The sequence below is a fragment of the Carassius carassius genome, chromosome 2 (genome assembly GCF_963082965.1).
Source record: "Carassius carassius chromosome 2, fCarCar2.1, whole genome shotgun sequence".
Lineage (NCBI taxonomy): Eukaryota > Metazoa > Chordata > Actinopteri > Cypriniformes > Cyprinidae > Carassius > Carassius carassius.
Genome location: NC_081756.1, coordinates 43,268,716 through 43,293,233, shown reverse-complemented (window position 1 = coordinate 43,293,233; position 24,518 = coordinate 43,268,716). Strand labels below are relative to the sequence as shown.

General features: G+C 36.2%; 2 protein-coding genes and 1 pseudogene across 4 annotated transcripts in view; 2 read left to right on the top strand and 1 right to left on the bottom strand.

The window, feature by feature from the left end:
- Positions 1–4,169, top strand: part of LOC132110354 (DENN domain-containing protein 5A-like) — a 42,620-nt gene extending 38,451 nt beyond the window's left edge. For all 3 annotated transcript variants that reach the window (XM_059516909.1, XM_059516890.1, XM_059516899.1), the window contains 6 exons: positions 531–649; positions 722–903; positions 1,010–1,092; positions 1,191–1,314; positions 2,215–2,383; positions 3,709–4,169. In XM_059516909.1, coding sequence (XP_059372892.1) covers positions 531–649; positions 722–903; positions 1,010–1,092; positions 1,191–1,314; positions 2,215–2,383; positions 3,709–3,892 — 861 coding nt within the window. In that variant the 3' untranslated portion in view covers positions 3,893–4,169. The remainder of the gene's footprint in view (positions 1–530; positions 650–721; positions 904–1,009; positions 1,093–1,190; positions 1,315–2,214; positions 2,384–3,708) is intronic.
- A 3,014-nt stretch (positions 4,170–7,183) lies between these two features.
- LOC132110346 (SIN3-HDAC complex-associated factor-like) lies at positions 7,184–10,708 on the top strand (annotated as a pseudogene).
- A 1,438-nt stretch (positions 10,709–12,146) lies between these two features.
- On the bottom strand, positions 12,147–24,471 carry LOC132099078 (adhesion G protein-coupled receptor G3-like). Its single transcript, XM_059505517.1, has 12 exons — positions 24,230–24,471; positions 23,946–24,000; positions 23,418–23,505; positions 23,119–23,253; positions 22,848–22,982; positions 22,681–22,768; positions 21,274–21,365; positions 21,039–21,154; positions 20,655–20,926; positions 15,469–15,565; positions 15,087–15,373; positions 12,147–12,401 (listed from the first exon to the last, which is right to left on the bottom strand). The coding sequence occupies exons 1-12, from the start codon at positions 24,297–24,299 to the stop codon at positions 12,280–12,282; spliced, it is 1,557 nt and encodes a 518-aa protein (XP_059361500.1). The 5' UTR covers positions 24,300–24,471; the 3' UTR covers positions 12,147–12,279.
- Positions 24,472–24,518: the final 47 nt, after the last annotated feature.

Genomic DNA, 24,518 nt, shown 5'->3' with positions numbered 1-24,518 from the left:
AGTATTAATTATATTTTTAATTAACCTGTTTTTCAGTTTGATTAAATCAGTCATCAAACATTCACTGTTTAAATGTTTAAATTTCAACAAGATTCAAGATTTTTATTTGTCACATACAGTCATATAGAGAATTCATAGCCAGCAGTGACATGTAAATTATATATATTTTTGTATTATAATAGATATTATAATAATTTTGTATTATATAATACACTTTTTTATTATAAAAATAACTCCTATGTGCAATTTAAAAGTTTGATTAAAAATGACTTTAATATAGTACCGGTAATTTACTAAATGGCATGGTTTATTCATTGTATAGTTTACAGCATTAGCTGAGAGAGATTGCTGATTGCTTACATATCCAAATGAATCAAAATTGAATTGAATGAGATTGAAATCATCTCAATACTCAGCCCTACTTTTATATATAGTAGTCAACATTTGAAGTAGATCAAAACCTTTCATCAAAGTTGTCCTAAGGTTTGTTAATGAGGTTTGTTGAATAATTCTGTCTGTACTTTGCACAGTGCCAGAACCTGGGGAAGCTGACCACAGTACAGATGGGCCATGATAACTCAGGACTGTATGCTAAGTGGCTAGTGGAGTGTGTAATGGTCCGCAACGGGATCACAGGTCACACTTACAAGTGAGTACTAAGATTTTAGGAGCACCATAATCACATTATTAATTAACTGACTGCCGGACTGTTGTTGCGTAGGTTTCCATGCGGCCGTTGGCTCGGGAAGGGAGTAGATGATGGCAGCTTGGAAAGGATACTGGTGGGCGAATTGGTGACTAACACGACGGAGACTGAGGACAGAATGTGCCGGACTCCTCCAATGCAGCAATCCCCCGGGATGATGCGAAGATTTGTCACCATTTCGCCAAACAGCAAACCAAGTATGTACTTGGAAATCTCATAAAAGTCAAAAGTCATATCTCATAGATTTTCTAACTGCACATAATGCTGTAGTCTCAAGCACATTTCCCATTGTGTGCCCACTAGAGTTAAACACGGGCCAGATCCAGGAAGGAGTGGGAGAGGCCATCAACGGTATCGTCAAACACTTCCATAAGCCAGAAAAAGAGGTAAAGTATTTTTTCTCTGTGAAAACTTTGCAGCGGAAAGGACAAATGTGAATGAAAACGGTACATATGGATGATCTTTTGTTGTTCTTCTGTTGTAGAGAGGAAGCCTCACATTGCTTTTGTGTGGAGAGTATGGTTTAGTATGGGCTCTAGAGCAGGTGTTCCAGCATGGCTTCAAGTCACCGCGCCTTTTCAAGAACGTCTTCATTTGGGACTTTCTAGGTAAGGAAGAGCAGCTTGACTGTCATGTATTATAATGATTTCTGTAGGATCATGTGACTGCTAAACATTCAGCTATGCCATCTCAAGAATAAATTACATTTTATCATAAATTAAAATATAAAACATTTATTTCAAATTGTAATGATATTTCACAATATTACAGTTTTTTTATGGAAGCGTTTCCACCATGAAAAAAAAAATTCTTACAATTCTGCCATTTTTCCTAACAGCACTGACTTTGCTATATGACTTGCATTTCTAAGAAAAACATCATATAGCAAGATATAAGCTTGCAGTTCTGAGAAGAACAGTCCAAATTGTGACATAAACTTGCAATCACATGAAAAAAAAAATCTTAATTGTGAAATAAAAGTCACAATTAGTGCTTTTATTTTTTATTTCATGGTGGGGGAACAAAAAACAACACCTGTGAGATATAAACTTAGAATCTTGAGAAAAAAGTCAGAATTGTGAGATAAAAAGTCACATTCATTTATGCATTTAGGCATTTATGAACGGGCTTCCATAGTTTTTACTTTATTTTTGAATTTCAAATAAATCCAGCCTTGGTGAGCATAAAACACTGGAAAGCATGAATTATTCCTAACTTTATATAGCACACTAGTGGGGAAAACAGCTCATTTTATTAAAAGATTACAAAGATTTGTATATTTCGCAGGTGTATTTTCAAAAGGGCTGACTGAAAAATAGCGTGTTTCCAGACTGATTAGAAACACCTGTGTGCCCTTACTAAAACAGCCAATCAGATTTAATCTTAGTACACTGAGAAAGTCCATCAGACAGTTCGTAGTTTGAAGTGGAAACTAGGAGTTTGTTCAAACCTAAATCTTTACAGGAACATGCATGATACCTGTAAATCCTCTCATATCTATTCCACAGAAAAAGCGCAGGTGTACTTTGAGAGTACAGAACAGAGTCAGATGACCCGGGATGAGAACTGGAAGATGAGGGTGCGTCATTTCTGTAATTTCATGCGTGCCATCAACAACACACCCAGAAACATTGGCAAAGACGGGAAGTTTCAGATGCTTGTGTGTCTCGGAGCCAGGTTGGTCATTATTTACATTAACCTGTTAGCTGTTTGAACTGAGTTTTGAGAACCAACATGCATAGGAATCTTTCCGACTCTAGAATTCACAATCCGATTCTAAAATTTTCCTCGATCTACATTTTTCTTATTAATTAAGGAGTTTACTGACTTGAAGTATTACATTTTTTGTCTGCATTTTTTATTAAATTACTTATTTAAGCACTTTTGGGAATAACTACAAATTAAAAATAAATCAAAACAATTACATGTTTAGATTTATTAACTAACTAAATATAGCTTCAAAACATACAAGTAAATCTAAAGTAATAAAGGTGATTAAAAGACACATTACAAGCAATAATGTAATGTTACATGACAACATTTTCAGCTAAAAACTGGACAACTTTTTATGTGTTTTGCCTGTTCGTTTACACGACAACAGCATTTTTGGGACTGAAAATGCATATTTTTGAAAACAGTTTTCAAAGTGCAAGTTTTTGAAACTGCCACTGTTGATGTTTCAGTGTAAACACCCGAAACGTGAATCTTTGAAAACAGTGACGTCATGCACGTGTGTAGGCCGTGTTAGGTTTTTTTTTTTCGTTTTTGACTACATTGTTGTCGTGTAAATGTAACGTGAGAATGAATAAGTGAATTTGAAAGTTTTCTAAGGAAAGGCAGTGAGGCATTTTTTTTACATTATTATAAGTTATAAATGATGAAATCATAGACATCAGCAGGTCTAATAATCTGCATTCACAATAGTGCACAAATCACAGATCTTAAGACAACTGACTGTGTTTACATGGATTTTGCATCATTAAAGCATTTGTTGATTCAAGTGCATTTTACATGGAGTCGCACATAGCACAGTGCTGCACGCGCCCTTCAGAACAAGCACACACAAAGCAAACTTGAGCATTTGATATAAATTTGGCATGAAGGATGTGTTGGTAGAGCATTTGGAAGGTAAAACACGGAAATGCCAGTGGGTGAATTCGCAATTGTCAAGCAAATCAGATTACTCACAGCATATATCCTGTGCAGTGGAGACCACAATTGCCCTTGTATTTCACTTCAAACATGAATCCTTACGCAATTTTATATCCTTGTTTTGATTGTTTTGTGTGTGTTTTTGTGTGTAAATGTCAGTAAGCAGAATATGGTTTTCTCTAGTGCACAATTCCATCACACATATATGGAAAAAACTAACCGTAGAACTGATTCAGATCTTTTCGTATTTATTGTAAAGATAATCACAATGCATTGGAGAATCTTTTTTTTTTTATACTCATTTTTCATATTGATCGGTCACATATGTTGACACCCATCTTGTCTTGCAGAGATCACCTGCTGCACCACTGGATTGCACTTCTTGCCGAGTGTCCAATCACAGCACAGATGTACGAGGACATGGCACTCTTAAAGGACCATTCTCTGGTGAACTCTCTGATTCGAGTGCTACAGACTCTGCAGGAATTCAACATCACTCTGGAGGCCTCTCTCGTCAAAGGGATCGGGATATAAAGCCTGAATATAGAACTAACACGGATCAGTGGGACCATGGACTAACTTTTTTATATGGAGAGACTTGAACAAATGACTAAATGTGCTTACGTTAAAGCTACTGTCATGTTTGCCATATATCAAGTGCAATCAGCCTTTTCAGACATTTCATAATTTTCATCAACAACGTTACTGACATTCAAATACGTCTTTTATTTTCATCTATACTTTTCACGAAAGGTGAAACCCCCCACCTGGGCTATACCATTTTATTAAAAGCTCAATATTTTTCGTTGTTGTTGGGGACTGATGACAATGGCTATATTTAAAAGGAAAACATGTAAGAAAAGCTGTTATTATATTTTCAAAGAAGAGCGGTGTTATTTTGATATGTGTCAGGTTGCTTGCTCTGTGCTCTAATCTAATCCATACTGTCACAATGCAGAGTTCGAAGCAAATGATTTAGAAGTATGCTTTATAAGTACGACTTGTGGGGAAATCATATTTTTACTTAAAATAAGAAAGGAAAGATGAGAACAAGGCTCTTTTTTTGTAACAATGCCAGGGACTTGTGTCATTTTCCTCTAAATGCAAATCAGATTAAAGGCACAGTTCACCCAAAAATTACACTACCGGTCAAAATTTTAAATTAAGAAAAAAAAGTTTAAATTAATTAAGAAAAAAAAAAGATGTCTTATGCTTATCAAGGCTAATTGAATATATTAAAAAAGTAATTTATTTCTGTTAAAAGCTGAATTTTCAGCAATCATTACTTCAGTTTTCGGTCAGTGTCACATGATTCTTCAGAAATTCTAATAATTTTATATTATAAAATTATTATAATATTTTGCTCATTTATCAATTATTGATATATATACACTGTAATAAATACTGTATATATATATATATGTGTGTGTGTGTGTGTGTAGTTTTATTCAGCACATATGCATTAAATTGATTGTAAATGACTGTAAAGGTTTTTATGATACAGAAAAATCTATTTCAAATAAATGCTGTTCTTTTGAAATTTCTGTTTCCACAAAAATATTAAGTAGCAAAAATGTTTCCAAAATAGATAATAATAAGAACCATTTTATAGAATTGAGAATTAATAATAACTGAAAACTAAATCAGCATGTTAGAAAGATTTCTGAAGGATCATATTCAAATGACACTGAAGACTGAAGTAATGACTGCTGAAAATTCAGCTCTGGCGTGACAAGAATAAATTACTTTTAAAAAAAAGAGAGAGTGAGAGAGAGAACTTTTTATATTGTAATATTTTACAATATTACTGTTTTCACTGTATTTTTGATCAAATAAAAGTGGCCTTAGTGAGCGTAAGACACTTAAAATTGTACATTTATGAAACTTATGAATGGTAGTATATAAGTTGGTCATCATTTACTCCTCATGTTATTCCCTGCTCACAGTTTTTTCTCTTTGTTTTTCTTCCCCAATTAAAGTGAATGTCTCTTGTCCTGTCCACTTTCAATAAATGGGAAAAGAGCAGCTTGGACCTTTGTCTAAGTATCTCTTTTTGCTTTCCACACAGAAAATGGGTGAACTGTCTTCTTGAGCCTATTGTGATCCCCTAAAATCAAATGAAAGTGATGCTCAAGCATATTTTATGAGATGAACTGTAAAAACTAAAAACAATCAATGCAGAAAAGATAACATTAACGTTTCACTAAATCCTTTCAAATTACCGTCACATTCCCCGTCTCTTCAGCCCTCAGGTCTCGACTGTGGCCAACTACAATTGCTATCTGAAGTAGAATTCAATTGCAGCACAGTTGCTGTGTTTGTGTCCCTCTCTTTAGTTAAACCCCAACATCCCCTCTGTTTCTGCTATGCAATATTTAAAGCTCCAAAATTTTGTTTTTGAATATTGGCGAAATATCATTCACCTGTTTTAGAGTTTAGCATAATTTGTAGGGCATAACTGGGAGAAGCACATTAAAGGCTGATATTCATGTGCCAATTTCATCATGACTGTTCTGGTACCTGTCCAAACACAGCTGGAGGAGCATTCTGGGAGTTATTTTATTCTTGTGTTTTATCTCTTGATACATTTATAGACCAAGCAGTGTAATGTAGTGTTAAATATTGAACAACTGTGTACAGTGTATAAAATGTATTAAAGGGGGAAATTAAATATGCTTATGAAGTCTTGACTTTCAAGAGCAAAATCTGTTTGCAAATTGATTCATTTTTCTTTTTCTTTTGCATTAGCCTACAATCAGTTACATTTTTTTTTTGTTTTTAATAGTTTAAACAGCATTTTACTAACTCATGTGTCGAGACTTATTGTTAAATAGCCATATTAAGAAATTATATTTATATTATAAAAATTAGTAATAAGTGTTAGCTCAATTTGTAGAGCATTGCGTTATCAAGCGCAAGTTTGGGGGTTCAATTCCCCGGGAACACGTGATAGGTAAAAATTGATAGCCTGTAAGTCGCTAAATGCATACATTTATTTATTTTATTTAAAAATTAATGTAATAACACCATTTTTAAAGGAACAAGTGGAAGCAAAAAGGTGGTTAAAAATAATGAAACATTGTGTGCAGACTAATTAGACTTAAATATTAATATGCATTTCAGATCTCTTATTGCTGGACCTTAAACGTATTGCTTTCTTTTTTAACCAACTTGAACTCTAGTAATGTGTGTGTATATATATATATATATATATATATATATATATATATATATATATATATATATATATATATTGAAAATATGAATGAAGTTCGTGGACAATTTATGTGTTAAGTATCCATTTTAAGACTAATATCGCATATAAAAAGTGTATTATTTAACTAAATACAGTATGTGTTAATACCGATTACACGATTACATATTAAGCGACTGCGATTCAATCACAATATAAGAACATTATCAGAAACATCACATCTCGGCGTGTTCGATGATTAAATATCATGCAATATAGGCTAATATAAAAGATGCAGTAACGTTAGCGTATTCCAAGCATTCGAGCGACAATATTGTTGGAAAGTGAGTCCTTTCACTCACATTCAAACCGGAACAAGGAGAAGAATACGTGCAGGACGGGACGAGATGCTCCTCACTGCAGAACACAAGATCCACGGGGCCGTCTCCACCCCTGATCCCCGAGACCCACCCATCTCCACCCCTAGATGTTGATCCGACTACGCCCCCTGGATCTTGTGTTGTTTTGCCGTGAGGGTCTACTGGACGGGACGCTTCTGTACTTCCCCGGATGCAAGATTCAAGAGCGGAGTGCAGTGATTGGCTGAAATAATGTTTAAACTGGCGTCTACACTCCTCATATGGTCTTCCTCTGACATACCCCTTCACTCAATGTTTGTACGCAGGCCCCGCCCCCACCATTCATCTGTGTCTGTGTGTGGCCGTAGTAAGGCATGCGCAGTGCAGACGACGAGTAAAACGGACGGAATTCAAAGTTTCTGACGGTAAGTCCTTTGTTATTGTTACGAAGTAGGAGTACGAATGTAGGACTTCGTTTAAATTCTACGTACTGTCAGTGTCGGAGCGAGTAATGTGTTGAATGTGTGGTGTTAGTGGTTTTACAGCTCGGTTATTTACATCAACAATAGGGTTTGCGCGCGTGGATGTGGAGCGTGGCATGGTCGCGTGCTAACGGGCTAGCTGTTATTGTTACCGGGACGCGCGTTTTGGCGCTCTCGCGCTGTGTGGAAGTTTAGACGGACGCGACGGTAGCGTTCAACCCGTGTTTTAACGGAAATATCATTCATGTGTGGTTTAGAAGCAACTTCGCAAACATTTGATTTGAAGAACGCACGCAAATGTTAATTTACAACAGACCGTCGCGTAACGTTACCCTTTCTATTTCGGTTTCCATAGATACAAACGTGCTGCAAATGAACTAACGTTAAGTTAATAATAAAAAAGGAGAACAAATCGTGTGTCGAATAAGACTGAATGATTATTTAGTAATGTCTGGGGTCTTCGTGAATGAGTCATTTGATGTGGTTTTAGACGTTCACGCGTTTGCATTGATGCATCAAGCGCGCAGCGTGCGTTATGTTGTGCGTTTAAGAGGCGTTTTTAAAAGTATTATTACCGTAATATTTGTATTCCAAATATGCGTTTGGGCTTTTCCGTGTTTTAAACTCTGAGAAGAGGCGCCCATTTAATTGCACTTTCGATTTTATAACCGCTTCTGCTGTGACAGCATCGCCTCTGGTCAAAGTCGATTTCTGATCATAATTCGAAACCAATGCAACCGATTGTAAATAATAAAAAAAAATCTTTAAAAAAAAAATATATAGATAGATAGATAGATAGATCGATTATCAACTAGGACAGATGAACTTCCTTTTCCTAATTATTGTAAAAATTCCATTATTATAATTCTTAGGATTTTCCAAATAAACAATTTCAGTAACACGCTGCTCTTTATTTTTCCATTACAAGACTAAGGTCATGTGTTGAAGGTGGCTGCAGCGAAGGGCTTTTGTCAAACATCAGAAGTAGGTCATTGTAGCAGACGCGACAGACTCGCTTGTGATTCTGCGTTTTTGCGTAACTTCTACAACATTAATGAATGAACAGTGTGAAAGAGTGCAGGAGATGCGTTCCTGTGACCGCCCCCTTCGATCCCGCGCGCGAAACGTGCAGGAGATCTTTGTCTTAATGACGCTCTCCATTCATGTCTAGAGCCCGACAAGATGTTCGGATTCCACAAGTCCAAGATTTACCGCAGCAACGACGGCTGTTGTATTTGCAAAACCAAGTCGTCCAGTTCTCGGTTCACGGACAGCGGCAGATATGAGGAGAACTTCAGACTCTGCTTCGGGTGAGTGTTCTGTTTTCCTCTGATACCGCTAGAATTCCAAATATTCCATCAGGAAAGCTATTGGAATTTATTTTAAAATTTGGAGCCAGTCCTAATGAGATCAACTGAGAATCCTCTTAGAATCATGTACCGAATAATCCCACTGAGATTGGTTAAAAAAATATATTATGATGGGTTGAAAGATATTTGTTTACACATTTTATTCCTTAATCTTGAGTAATCGTTTATGTCCTGGCTATAAATCATTTTCTGTTTAACATATTGTGATGTAATTGACAGTCTGTTAGAGGATCGGGTTGGAGACATCTGCAATGCTTGTGTGCTGCTGGTAAAACGCTGGAAGAAATTACCACATGGATCAAAGAAGAACTGGAACCATGTAAGAGACCGTTCGTTGTTTTTTTTTTTTTTTAATGGAATCAGCCGTTTGCTTACAGCCATTGTGAGAAGAATATATTTTATTTATTGTTTCCCCCCAAGGTGGTGGATGCAAGGGCAGGACCTGGCTTCAAGCTGACCAAACCCAAGAAAGTCAAAAATGGTGATGGAAAGAAGAAAAGTAAACTCTGAAAAAGCTTCATAAATTTAAAAGACAAAGTGAGTTGCACTTTTGTTAAACATTATGTATATTATTTATTTATTTTAACACTGCATGTGCACTTTAATTTTGGGTGTTTTTCTTTTTTTTTTCATTCGTTTTCTATAAAAGTTTTTATTATTTTTGTACTTTTGATTAAACCAAACGGAAATGAGATGTAACTGAAATACATAAAAAAAATATGTATACACATGCATATGTTTTACTTTTTACATATATATATATATATATATATATATATATATATATATATATATATTTTTTATAGGTTTATTATATTTTATATTTGAGTTGCAGCTCATTTTTGTTATGAAGTGCTAAGGTAATAGTATAAAAAACTTTATAGACGTAACAGTGCTATGTTTAAAAAACTATTCATCAGTTAAGGGAAAGTTCCATAATACTGAAATGAGACATTTCATGTAATTAAATAATGTTAAATTTACAGTTTTTGAAAGTGGAAAACAAATACATTTGACCTCTTTTGCAGATAGCATGTTAATGTTTGCTGTCATGTCTTTACAGATTCAGATGCCCACAGCACCACATCCAGTATGTCTCCCTCTCAGTCTCCCAGCCACAGTAATCAGTCTGACGACGGGTCAGACATCGAGACCAAGCAGAGGCGTCCAAACCCAGCGGGATTCTCCTTTCTCGACCTGTCCTACTGGAAGAGGTATTCCTTTCCGTTCTACTAATGCTTAATTAAGAGTTCCCTGTTAGTTGTTGAGCTGATAAATGAATAACACTGCACTTAATATGCCTCAGGCAAAAGGTGTGCTGTGGGATCGTCTACAAAGGGCGTTTCGGTGAGGTGATCATCGATCCTCGTCTCTTCAAGCCCTGCTGTAACAAGAAGCGTCCAGCTCTGGCATCCTCCTCGGACTCTCAGATCTCACAAACACATCCTTCTCCTCTTCCAGAGGACCTGAAGGAGGCATGGTGATCCAACTAAAACACCCTCCAGTCTGTCTCGTTGAGGCCCTCATAGCTTTGTCTCCAGTGGTAGACTATGATATCTTCCCTTTGTTAGATTACTGCGTATGAGTTGAGTTTTCCCTTGCTTTTGTATTTTTATTTTTTATGACTCTTTTGTAAAATGTAAGTTTTGTACCTTTTTTATATATATAACAGAAAAGGAGAAAATGTGGGCATTAGGACATATTTATAGGTCTGAGTTAGGAAATTAAATGTAATCCATGTTTTATTACTGTAATTTTTTTTTTTTTTGGAGTTACCAGTGTTTTGTAAATATAATCTTATTTTCCATACCAGTGCACCAAAAGACTTCTATTTGGCATTTAGTTTGACGGGTTACAGATGAATAATGTAAAATGCTGTATCTAACATTACGGCTGAGGCATTAATGAGATGGGTGTACTTTTAAGCAAATATAATATTTTACTCAGCCTTGCAGTCTTCTGCTCTGATTCAAGTTATATCACACACATGCATTTTCTGTCTAGGATTCTTGGGCACAATATTCACAATGTGAATTCACCTCAGCTGTGGTCTATGATATGGACATGTGCTTGTAAAATCTCTTTCATTCTGGTTTGGCATAAAGATGTTGCTCAATATTTAAAAACGGTTACGGGTTTGTAAATCTTTTTTAAAAACAAGATGCAAAAATACATTATCTCAGAGTATTTAAACTGTTATCATTTACACAATGGCATATGAGAGCATGCATATTGTATTTGTAGGCATGATCAGTTTTATGGCTGTTGGTGATTGTTTGTATTTTATTTGATTGTTGTTGTATGAAAGTGTTATAATACAGAGAGTAAGAGATTTCGGACTAGGCTTTACACTGTTTTTTTTTTTTCACATATTTCCATGTTTCAATATTGTACACTAAAGGTAATCAAAGATGAAATTGTATATAGTCTTTCACTCTTGATGTATTGACCGCAGCCTTTTGTAAGTTTTTTTTTTTTGCAGTTTGGATTAATTGAAATGTGACAGAATTTTCTTTTTCTTTTTTTTGAGAAAAAAAATGGTTTAGGATCTGAATTTTAGCAATATTATGGAGTTTGGAATTGGATTTAGATTTCAGTTGTATTTCTGTGTCTTATTTGAATGAATGTTTGTTTTTATTCACCAGCAATATTTTGCGTCAGCATTACTGTTGACTTCAAGCTCTTCTTAAAATGCATGAGAGCAAATACAAGATGTTGATAAATTTCAGGGAAAAATGTTTTTTAAACTATTAATGTGGCACATTCTCAGTCAATGTGCCTTACCGGGCCTTAGCGGATCATTTCATTAAGTTAATTTGTCATTTTAACTTATGCTATTTATTCAAAGCTGTCTGTACAATTAATGCTGTAAAGAAGTTTTTGTGCACTTTCTTTTTTTTTATCTACTTTTTATAATATTACCATTGATAAGATTTTGTATCTCAATTTTCACATTGGTATTTTCATAAATTTTTTAAAGTAAATATGTCTTGTTTGTCATTGCTTTTAGTACAAGGTTACATTTTTATTTATTAATTTATTTGTTTTTTAATTGGGGGTAAAATAATGGAAAAATAGATTCCATTCTTATAAGGACATAACCTATAATGAATTGTTTTTTTCTGAACCCTAGGTGGTGCCAAGATTGCATCCCTGAATGCACATAGACTCATAGAGAGCCCTCTCATGAAAGTTAATACTTTATCAGGACAGAGACTTTCATTTAACAGTAAAGAATCCTAAATTTAACGAAACCCTTAAAAAAATAAAGCAATATTTTTTGATTGCATAAAGACCCATTTACTCGATATGTTTGAAGAAAAAAGCACAAAATAAATGTTTCTTAAATTTATTTACTTTTTTCATTGCACTAAATATGATTCCGTTTAGATTGCATTGTGGTCCCCGGGGTTCTGCAGACACCAAATGACTAAATTATTAATAAAAAGAAGTTATGATGTAGAATGGAGGGTCCACCTTCGAAGTCCACTGCGTGATGTGACCGAACAGCTGTTGATTATCTTGTAGTCACATATTCATTACTGTTGAAGCTGACCTGAATGGTGCCTTTTGATGAGCTGTGTTCCTCTTTCCGTGCTTGACATGTGAGAGTCAAAAACCACGCGAAAACAAAGACACCTACAGGATGAAATGGACAGGAATGTCAGATGAGCCATTTTCATCAGGAGCTTCTGCTTCGGCCAAAAAACACAAATCCCATAAATAAACTACTGGCACTTCATGCAAAAGGATTAAAATATGCATTGAAGTTAATAATAATAATAATAAATGATGTCAACATTTTTTTTTTTTTTTTACAAATGGTTATTTAAAAGACATGCTTTATTATCAGAAAAGGTTGTTTGTCCATCTCAAAAGATCAAACTTATAATATATGAACAGTTTTATTTTAACTTATGGTCCATGTGAAGAATAATGATATCTACATGATTATAACTTTCTAGCAATAAAATAAAATAACAATAATAAATGTAAAAAGATATAAAAAAAATAATCCCATAAATTGAAGAAAAATATTTGATAACATCTAAGAAATGACCACTTTTACAGATGGCTGTAAAGAAACATCATGTAGTAATAGGTCTGGATCTAAGCTGTCAATATTTGTCTGGTTAGCATAGACAAGTTAGCCCTAATAATGATTTAAACATGTTTTACATACAAAAAAAAAATATTTTGTGAAGTCATCTGAATGTCGCACACTGACATGACAGGAATACTGTACTCATAATTTTCTATACAGTATTAGGCATAGACATTTTATTTTAGAGAATTTCTCAGAGACCCCACATGCCACAGTTTTAAGTTTTGATGTCCTGTACAGAGCACATAGAGATGAATGTGATGGGTGCAATTTGACTTTTTGTTACACAGCAGGGCATCATTTTCATACATGTCTTCTGTAGAGTACACCAGGACAAACACCATGTTAATCAGGCAGAAATTATAGATCAATATTCCTATTAAATATGAGATTCTGTAAAAGGTGTCATTATGACTATTTGGTCTGAGTTCTGGTTGCACTTACACCATTTTGACCAGCAGGTGCCGCCAGCGTGTCGTGTTTTGAGCAGTAATATTTTAAAAAATGTAATTACATTTTTGTTGTTAGATTCAGCAACTTCCCCCAAAAAAGCACATAGGAACAAATTTAGATATTTGTAAAATATGTGACTCATATAAAAAAAAAAAAGAAAAGAAAAAGCCATTAAAAAAAAGCACAAATTTTCCCTCTAAATTACACAAAAAAAGAGGAAACCACTGAACAGGAATCCGGCCTGGTTAGGGGTGTGTACTGCTAGAAATCCTCTATTTACATGTGAATTAGGCTGCTAGTTGCAATTTATCAATAGTAACTATTCATTTTAGGCCTACACCTTGTTATTAGATTGAACCTATAATTGTTGATCAGTTAGGATACACTCTCTTCATATCTCTTAAACACAACAAAATGCAATGCATTATTAAAAATACAGGTAAAACACATGTGAAAGATTAATACAGAAAACAGCACATTGTGTCCTGTTGTTATAGACTTTTACAGTGTAGCATACGTATCAGTACATGCTTAGAACTCTAATGGTTTAGAATAATGAGAAAACACATGAAATGTAATTGTTTAAAAACGTGTAACTTGAATTAATTCACTATTGTATAAAAAAATCTGATCATAGAAATATTGTTTATATTACTTTTACAAATAAATTATAATTCAATACTTTTATGTACAAATCTAAATGAACATTTCAAATTGTTTTTTTTTTTCTGAGATGGACAGTCAGTTCACGTAATCATCATTGTTTTGTTTTTTAAGTCACGTTATAAACTAGAGAGGTTACAAATTCATTTAAAAATATTAAAGTGTTTACAAGCTTTCACCATTTTAATTGCATTTAATTTCAGAGAAAATCGCATTGCGTCGAGTAATCTGCATTGTGTATTCTGTTTTGTTTTGTTAAATAATGAAATGTTGGCGCAATGACATCACATTTAACAACAAATCAACCTGCATTTAGCAACTTCCAACTTGTTTTGGACATTTGAGGGCATGCTAAAGCTCATGAAAGTCATTCATAATTAGGGGTTGTCACATCAATACTCAGCTTACTTATTTGGGTTTTTGCACTACTTTCAAATGTTTTAAGTACTTTTTATTGGGAGTAGAGTAGATACTAGAGTTTTCAAGTCAACACAGTCGGTTATATGTTAAATAATTGTAAAACAGTTGAGTGAAAACCGGATGTGTTTCAGTATATTGGATCTGTGCAGTCAGTCTTAAAGGGACAGCAGCCTTATTTACTTGCTGCTGTCCGTAATTAATGTTAATCTTGTTTTAATTTTTAAAAACAAAAATTAAAAATAGCTATATTGAGGTACATATCGTTATCGTAAAATACAATTTCTCACACCATGAAATTAGATTTTGGTCATATCGCCCACCCCTACTTTTTATGTGCATTTTGTAAAAGGCATATTACTTTTTATCACTTACTTAGAAGCACCACTAAATTATCATGAAATTCACAGAAATTTTGAAGTTTATTTTAAAGTGTGAAATATACACACGTACAAAATGTGTAAATAAAGCTCTGTAAAACCTTATTTACATTTTTAAAACATTATGTTGTAATGCTATACTATTCATGATGCTATACTAAGTTTTGTCTCACATATCTAACATATTTCACTCCAACATTTTTTTTTAAGTCATGGGACAGCAGTATGTACCCTGTTAATGAAAGTGACAGTTATGCATGATTGTACCTCATTAACAAATGCTTTACCTTATTAACAAATTCTTACCCTGAAAACTGTTGAGAATGATGAAAACATAGAGCGAAAGGAGACTCATGGGGCCATGGGAGGAGAAAGCCAGTACCCAGGGCACTCCCAGAACACAGCTGAGCCCGAGAATAGACACCCATTCTTTCCATGCCCTCCTCTGATGGTCTTTAATCTGAAGAGTTTGTGATCTCAATTTGTGCATCTTAATCAGCACCACCCCCAGCATAACCATGTTAAAGAGCAACACCAGCCCGAGGTAACCATTCACAGTAATGTAGCTCCCTATCTGTGTGCTTATCCAGCATCTAAACGAGAAGAAGTCAATGAAAACACTCCTGTTACAGGCCTGAGAGATGATGAAGTCAAAGTGCAGTGCAATTTTTGAATAGGTTGAACTTACAGAGGTGTAACAGTTGAGCCTTCTTTATCCTTGTAAAGGTAATATTTGCCATACACTTTAGTCACACCGCATATCATCACTGTAATGGTGGGTACACCTAAAGGAAAAGATTACTACAATAAAACAAGCGTATATATGTTTAACTTAAATGTAATTAAATTTAAAGTTCAGTTCACCCCAGAACTGTCATCATTTAATTGCGTTTATTTTTTATGTTTAGGGATAGAATAAATAAAATAAATAAATAAACAGCTTGAATATACAATCTCTGCATGTGGGCATGAATTAAACGCCCCTTCCAGCTGATTGGTCAACCAAACATTAAACCGTGCAGTCATCAGTTGATTCCTAGTTCTGCACAACAGAATAATAGTCCTTCATTGCTACACTTGTACGGATTTTTAGTGCATTTACTTAAACTATATTTCATGTCTTTATTTTCAAACAACCAGGCTACCAAAAGGATTGACACAAACCAGACTGGGGCAAAGCCTTTACATTAAGCAACCTACCTAAAAATTATTTGTTTATCTCATAAATATTAAATTACTAAGCATTTGCACGTGCTTAGCTGCGTGACTCACTGGACAGCAAAGAGTGATTGCATATTGCACTGTAGTGGAGCGCAGACCAGTATCGATTTAGGTGTAAATGCATAACTTTTGTTTCAGACAATTCTCTGTGTCTTGGACAAGAGATGAAGTTGAAATGATATGGATATGTAAAGATATGAGATTATTTCATATCAATGTCATTTACAGTAAAATCTATTAATATTTTTTAATTGTCAAATTTTAGGGTTAAAGGGATAGTTCACTTTCAAATAAAATTTTGGTATGTTTTAGCTTACCTCAAGGACATCCAAGATGTAGGTTTCTTTGTTTCCGCAGTATTTCCCATTTTGATATTTTTAGGTCAAACCATTCTTGTCTGTGACTCATATAATGGAGGTCTATGGTCACCACCTCAAAGAGCATGCACAGAGGAGTCCAAATTAAAACAATTCCCCATCATAAGTACACATTGATGACCTAATACACGAAACGAGCGGTTTGTGTAAGAAAACGATCTTATATCGTTTATATCGTTTTTTATCGTATATCAGACAAGAACGGTTTGACCTAAAAATATCAAAATGGGAAATACTGTGGAAACAAAGAAACCTACATCTTGGATGCCCTTGAGGTAAGCTAAAACTTATCAAAATTTAATTTCAAAGTGTACCATCCCTTTAATGTTAAATAGCCTTTAAAATGATATCACTACTCTCAGTTATAAAAATATATGAAAACCCTAAAATAACTATGCACCCTTGATGCACACTGTTTAAAGACTGATAAAGTATTCATTGATTCGGGAACAAAACACCACTATGCACGCTATGATGAGAGTTAGTTGCACAGCAGTTCCCTTTCTAAAGCTTCAGTCGATGCTGCGCTGCTCAGCGCATATTCGTGACCAGCTGTGAATAATGTGTGTAACACGTCGATAGAATTGACCCGGTGGTGATATAGCCTCGGTTGATGACGTCATCGGCGCGCGCGCCCACAATATGGGGCTGTAACTAGATACGCCACAGGTGCATCAACAGGTCTTTTGTCTTCAGATCATTCTTTGCATGTGTGCGTCAAGAAGATTCTTCTCGTCGGCGACAGATCTTCGTAGGATGAGTCAACGAAATGGTATGTGTTGTGTTCCTCCATGCTCTCGTCCTATGTATGAGCTGGATACACATGTTTAGTGTTTTGTTTGTTTGGGGGAAGAGCACGCGATTCTGGCTTTAGAGACGGGCGAGTGCGAGCATTGTGAACTGCTCTCAGTGAAGATGCTTTGTGCTCGTCTGAACTATTTTCAGACTGCACCCACCTTTTCATCGGAGGGCTCTCGTGCTGATTTGCCTGACGCACGAGCGACGGGCTCGTCCCTTTCGCTTGCGGTATCACCAGATCCGCACATACTCTCTCGTGATCTCGAAGCGCACTCTGGTGCTTCTTTGGTTCATGAGGAGGATAATAAGGTGGACAGGTTGCAGCTTATGTACCCCAAATGTAGTAAACTAGAGGATAGGTTTCTGTCGGGTGGTAGGAGAGAGAGACCACAACATCAGTCTCTCCCCTTTTTTGAAGACCTCCATGATGAGCTATCGAAGTAATGGAGCAAACCGTATACTTCCCACATCTTTGTGCCATCGGCTTTAACTTTTTCAACTATCGTGGATGCGAAGTCGCGGGGGTATTCGGAGATGCCGCGGGTTGAAGAGACGCTTGCGAGCTATCTCTCGCCCGAGTCTGCATCCTCGGTCACGAAACCTACTCTCCCCAGGCCAGACATCAGGACTCACAAAACTCCTCCATCCCCGCCACTTTGTGTGATTCGGGGGGAGGTGGTTTCCAGCGAGTAATTAGATGTTCCAGTGTTTCCTGCCATCATTCAGGACACAGAACATCTAACATCCCCTCAAAAGGAAGTATTAAAATTGGTACAACTCTCAGAGAATCTGGCAGCGTGGAAACTTCTGCAGGGCATTTCTGCATGGGTGCTGAGCACAGTACGGATAGGATACAGGATCCATTTTATTCGTCATCCTCCACGTTTCAATGCCGTGGTCTCCACTTCTGTGAAACCCGAGCTGATGCAGGTACTGTCTCAGGAGCTACAAACTTCTGGGTAAAGAGGCCATAGAATATGTTCCTCTTCCAAGGAGAGAGTCGGGCTATTACAGCAGATACTTCCTGGTTCCCAAAAAGGGTGGGGGACTGCGTCCAATCTTGGATGTTCCAGGCTTGAACCGTACAGTGAAAGCGCTCAAGTTCAAAATGTTAACCGTCAAGATGGATCGTGTCGCAAATTCGGCATCGCGATTGGTTCACCACGATCGATCTGAAGGACCCATATTTTCATATAGAAATTTTGCCACAACACAGGAAATTCCTGAGGTTCGCTTTCGAGGGCGAAGCGTACCAATTTCAGGTTCTACCATTTGGCCTAGCCTTATCACCCCGCACGTACACAAAATCCATGGATAGCAATAACTTCTTTGAAGAGAATTGGGGATATGCAGGCTCTGTCTGTCTCACCATCATACTTAGACTTTGCCCCAGGTAGGGTAAAATTGATTTTGCATCCTCATTCTGAATACCTGCCTAAGGTTCCGTTTTCGGCTGTACATCCGGTCATTCTAGAGGCCTTCTGCCCTCCGCCGTTCACTGCGCCGGAGCAGGAGAAATCTTATAGAATGTGTCCAGTCCGTGCTCTTCAGGCTTACGTCCACTGCACTAGCCAGTGGCATTAGTCAGAGCAGCTGTTCGTCAGTTATGGTGGTGGTAACAGTGGAGCAGCTGCCACCAGGCAGACCATGTCTCATTGAGTCAGGGATGCTATTGCTTTGGCTTATGAGGTGCGCGGTCAAGCTTCGCCTATAGGTCTTAGAGCTCACTTCACAAGGAGGGTCGCTTCCTCTAGTGCTTTAGCAAGGGGTGCCCTCTTACAACAGGTTTGTGATGCGGCAGGTTGGTCCTCTCCGCACACGTTCATAAGATTTTATAGTTTGGATGTCCATGCTACTCTGGGCTCTCATGTCCTTGAGTCAACATCACAAGTTAATGTCTAAGGCCTTTTTTTTGTGGTTTGATAGCACACCTGCACAACCTTAGGGGTCCAGACATTTTTCAAGTACGGCAGCATGGATATTCTCGTTCCCAATGCGCTGAGCAGCGCAGCAACGACTGAAGCTTTCGAAAAGGAATGTTCTTGGTTACTTAACTGTAACCTTGTTCTCTGAGAAAGCGGAACGAGATGCTGCGCTGCATTGCCATACTGAATATGTCCCAGGACTGCTCTTCAGACAAAATATCCTGTTGATGCACCTGTGGCGTATCTATTTATAGCCACGCGTTGTGGGCGCGCGCCCCGATGACGCCATCAACCGAGGCTATATCACCACCAGGTCAATTCTATCGACGTGTTACACACATTATTCACAGCTGGTCACGAATAAGACATTTCCCAATGCGCTGAGCAACGCAGCATCTCATTCCGCTTTCTCAGGGAACAAGGTTACAGTTAAGTAACCGGGAACGTTCTGTGACTTTGCTTTGGAAGTTTAGCTGGCAAAGAAAATAAAACACCATTTTGTGTGATATTAGTTAATATTCAATAATAAACACAGAGAATTGTCTATAACAAAAGTTATGATTGCTGCGTATTTACACTTAAAGCAATACACTTAAAATAATACACTTCACTACAGTGCAAAATGCATTCACTCTGCACTGTCTAAGAAGTTGTGCAGCTTTGCCACACTGAATTTTGATAACTGGTCAGCAAAATAAAACAGTAGATGTGCCAATGATATAGGTGAGGGGGTAGTTGGTGCAGATTATTATTTATGACATAATATATTCTTGCATAGGTTGCTGAATTTATGCCTACACAGAAGCCTTGTAAGGCTCTGCCCAGGTACGGTTTGTTTTAAGCCATTCGTTAGCATGGTTATTTGAAGAGAAAGAGATTAAATAGAGTTGAAATAAACATGTTAAGAAAAAGTACAAATGTAGCAGTGGAGGACTATTATTCTATTGTACAGAACTGGAGAGCAACTGATGATGGCAAGGTCATGGCATGTTTGGTTGACCAATCAGCGGGAAGGTGGCGTTTTAATTCCCGCCCACATGCAGAGATCCAATATTCAATTAAAAAGTATTAATAATGTTTTCTTTTTTTCTGTTTTCAATGTAAAAAAAATGATTGGATTAATATTCATATTAATTTAAGCAAATTATACAGATTTTGGCATGTGCAAAAGCATAAGCATGACATGAGGGTTAATGAATGTCTTGAGTTAATAAACCCTACAAAATTTAGCCAAGGTTTGTCTTTTTTGGAACGAGAGTCCAGGATGAAATCTGTTTTATCTGTTTTCTTATTCCATTTTAAGACATGGTTTACTGTCTAATATACTGAACTCAATCTTTAAATAGTCCTTCTGAGGTTTAATATTCACATCACATCGTTTTGATTTATTCATCCAAATTTTGCCAAATTTCGAGACATTCCGTGTTACACAGTAAATTACATTTTTAAAACTGGATTTCTCAATTTCATCCGCATTTACCACAATCATTGGGCCCTAGCTGAGTACTGTTGAAATAGTGACAGTTGACACAAAAATTTTATTTTGAACTCACCCCATCCCACAAGACTTAATTTAAGCAAGTATCTCTTGATGTAGATGTTGAAGACCCGCACCAGCAGCAGGTACAGGTGGAAGCCCTCAATGGCTGTCCAAGTGAAGGTGGCTAAAAGGCACCAGTGTAGAAGAAGTCCTAGAGCTTGACACATTGAATCAATGTCTCTCTGGCCTGAAAACCACACACTGCACAAGAACGAGGTGTGCAACAAGAAAAGGGATCCTGAGAGCTGCACATGAATGATGGCTGAATGGTCACATTGCTTTTTTCTGTGGGGAAGATGGTGAGAGATATTACAGGGTATCTGTTTATATCTGTACCACAGACCTTATTCTGAAATGGTAAACAGTGCATCAAATTTGATTTAAAAAATGAACCTACCTCATGCAAAGAAACATAACAATCATTAGGGCTGTAAATACTATTGAAAGGACAGAGCCGATGTATGAGATGTAGTTGAGAGGGACAATATGGGACTCTTCAGGAATTTCAGGATTCTTTCAGAAACACCAAGGACAAAAGAGGACATTCAAATAAACAGCCAAGTTAGATGTTAAATGAACATTTTAAAACAATTAAAGTTGACTGAAGAGAATCACATGACAAATATGCTTACAATGAGCACTGCAAAAAAGCTCAGATGATTACAACTGCACACAAAGTCTCCTCTGTCGATGGTAGTATTACAGCCATCAGTACTCCAGTTACCTGACAAACAGACAAACATACATTCACTAATGCAACAAGTCAATGCAAAAAAATATAAAAATAACAGTTCAAATGAAAACTGTAATATATGACATCAGTTCTCACACTCATGACAGTTACAAAATATATGAGTTGTTCCCATGGTCATTCGTTCTCACTGACATCAACAACACAACACTTACAACTTTCATTCCATGAATAACCAGACTTGGGTAACCTCATTGCTCAAAAAAAAAAAAAAAAAAAAAAAAAAAAAAAATCTATTAACCATTAAGTGGTTGAAAATAAGCCTGTTCTTCCGTTCCTATCAAAACCCCTATGGTCAGGCTGTGGACATGCACTTGCACTCTTAGACTTGCACTCTCAGTCACCTTTGCTTCTGCAAATGACTTTACTTGCAATCTTTTTTTTTTATTATTATTTTTTTTTCTTCTGAAAATCATAAACACTTAAAATGGCTTACAGTGTATTAACTAAGTATACATTAAGCCATATTGAGTGTTTGTTGTTTTTAAGGAAGGAAAACACTTAATGAGAGACTCTGCACGTTGTGTTCATTTTCTGCTGTTCTGTGGCCATAGATTTGCTGTCTTTTGGTCCTATAGGTGACTTGCAGGACCCTGTACGTTATGGTACTAAATTAGTTTTTATTAACCAATACAGCGTCTCGTCTCCATTGGAAGCATGCACGATCCTTGATCGTGCAGTGATGTCACAGGTAGCAGAGAGTGAATGTGGCGTAGTGACACTGTCATTTTTTTCTTGTCTTCACCACCTGGCTACTTTTGTAAAATGATCAGAGATTCAGTAAAAATAAATAATTAAATAATGCAAGTGACGTCACTTTTCGGAAGCACAGGTGTCTTAGAGTGCAAGCCTCAGAGTGCAAGAGCATGTCTGCAGACAGACCCTTACCTCAAAACCCCTAAAAGTTGTTTTTAAGCAAATGGTCCCTGACAAAAGAACTTGTTGATCAACCTTATTAACATTTAACCTGAACAGAATTAAAATAATGGAGCAGTTGGGTCTAGGCTTAAAGACCTAAACCAATATTAAAGCATAATATTTTAAAGGGGTCATGACATGGAAAATCTAAATGTATGATTCTAAGACAGTGCTTGCCATCAAAACACACAACATGAGGTAAAGAAGGGCATGGATACTGTGCGATTAAGTTAGCCAATTACAGCAGTAGACGTTAACTTCAGTTTCTGAAAGAAGTAACTGAGAATATCTGAGAACGAACTCCATTCTAGAGGACGGTACATTTGTTTATATATAGGTTTATTTTTGATGGTGTGAAAACCATACTGACCTCTGCCATTTTTATCAAGATGCCAGTAGACACAGACTCCGTTTGCACTCTGTAATAATAAAAGCACACTTTTACAGAAGTGAAAATAGGCAAGACGTCAGCACAAGTCCACAAGAGCCACAAAGTGTTTATAATTACAATTATAGTGTGATGAGAAAGCATTTTACCTGATTATTTGTTATGTTTATGAATCTGAGTTGAACGGGTTGAGAAAGGTTGCGAATTTCTTTCACACCAAGCCAAACTCCTAACACACTTTGCCCATGCAATATTGAGCTTGACTCATGTGAGTCATTTCCCTTCTGTGTCAACGCCACAATAGCAAATAGACCGAAGAAGAAACCACAGAGTTATGAAATGCATATGTTGCCCAAAGAAGGCTTTGAGGGACAGAGATATATTAATTTGATGTACTTTGGTGTCTGAACTGCTGCTGACCTTGAAGAGAGTCTCGTTGAGAATAGACACAATCAAATTCACTTCCTTATAAGTTTTCTCCCGTCTACTGCTGCTCCTCTCTAATGCTTCTTCAGAGACATAGATTTTATATCCTCTTTTTGTATCAAACATTTCCTGTTAAAAAGGTGAAGACACACAATCCAGCGTGTGACCTTATGATCTTCCTGTAGTGCTATGTTGCTGACACTTGAACTTTACTTCTTGCTTCATGGGTTTTTATTTAATTTTTTAGTCTTAAAGTTAGTCAATCAGACAGTAACCACTGTCTTGAACCTTACCTCTGAGGAAACTGGTCTAGAGAAAAAATTTGGAATTGGAGTCCTAGGGGTTTTAGATACGCAAGTTCTCATTCCATCTTCAATACACCTGTTCGAAAATATTATAAAACATTATAAAATATTACATGACAGTAAAACAACCTGTCCATTTCATACATTTATGACTTCCAAAAAAAAGTTAAAAATTTCTTTCTTTTCACTTCAAACGGAACGTTCTCAGATCTTTGTCTAACATTCTAAAAAGATTCTTTCAAAGTTATGCACAAGTCTTTTCTAGTAACATTAATAGAACTTTGACTTCAAAATTATCTGGTCTTTTATAATATTCTCAAAACATTATATACATTACTAACACTTATTAGTTTCAGATGGTTCAGGTAACATTTAAAAGTAACTTTCCTGTAATGTTTACAAAATGGTAAAATGGAACGTTCCCTAAGTGTTTTAGTCAAGCCAGTTAGCAAAATCTTCTTAGAAAATATTTTGTTAGCTGGGTTGTTACAAGATTAACAGGATAACAAAACTCACGATGGGACGTTAGCTTGCTCCATACAGGTTTCTGGAACCTTATAACAAGGCACAGCTGCAAACACATCAATATCATGGGAGGTAAATATTGTAATTAATTATTCAATCAGAATCTTTATCACAACACTTATTCACAGATTTATAAAAACATTCATTTCAATATAACTGTCACAACAGAGTAAATGTGATTATAATCAACAGTCACTCTTTTCAAATTAAAATTATATGATTATACTCATATCTCTGAGCTGAAATGTAAAAATGTAGAGCATATTCATACTCACGCATAACATTCTGTATTGTGGAGGGGAAAATTGGAAATATCCAAAGAATAAAATAGTACAAGCCTCTCATTTCTCTCTGAATGCTCTATTCGTGAAGTGCGTGTAGACACCGTCAGCCACTCAAGCTCGTCTCATGTGATGGCTGTGGCTTCCTGTCTAACAGTTTTTAACATCACATCATAAAGAACCACGGCACATTTAACTGGACGCTTTCTGCTTACCAACACCAAACATGTAAGTGTATCACGGTGAAAAGAAACCAGGCATATCTACATTAATAACTAATTAC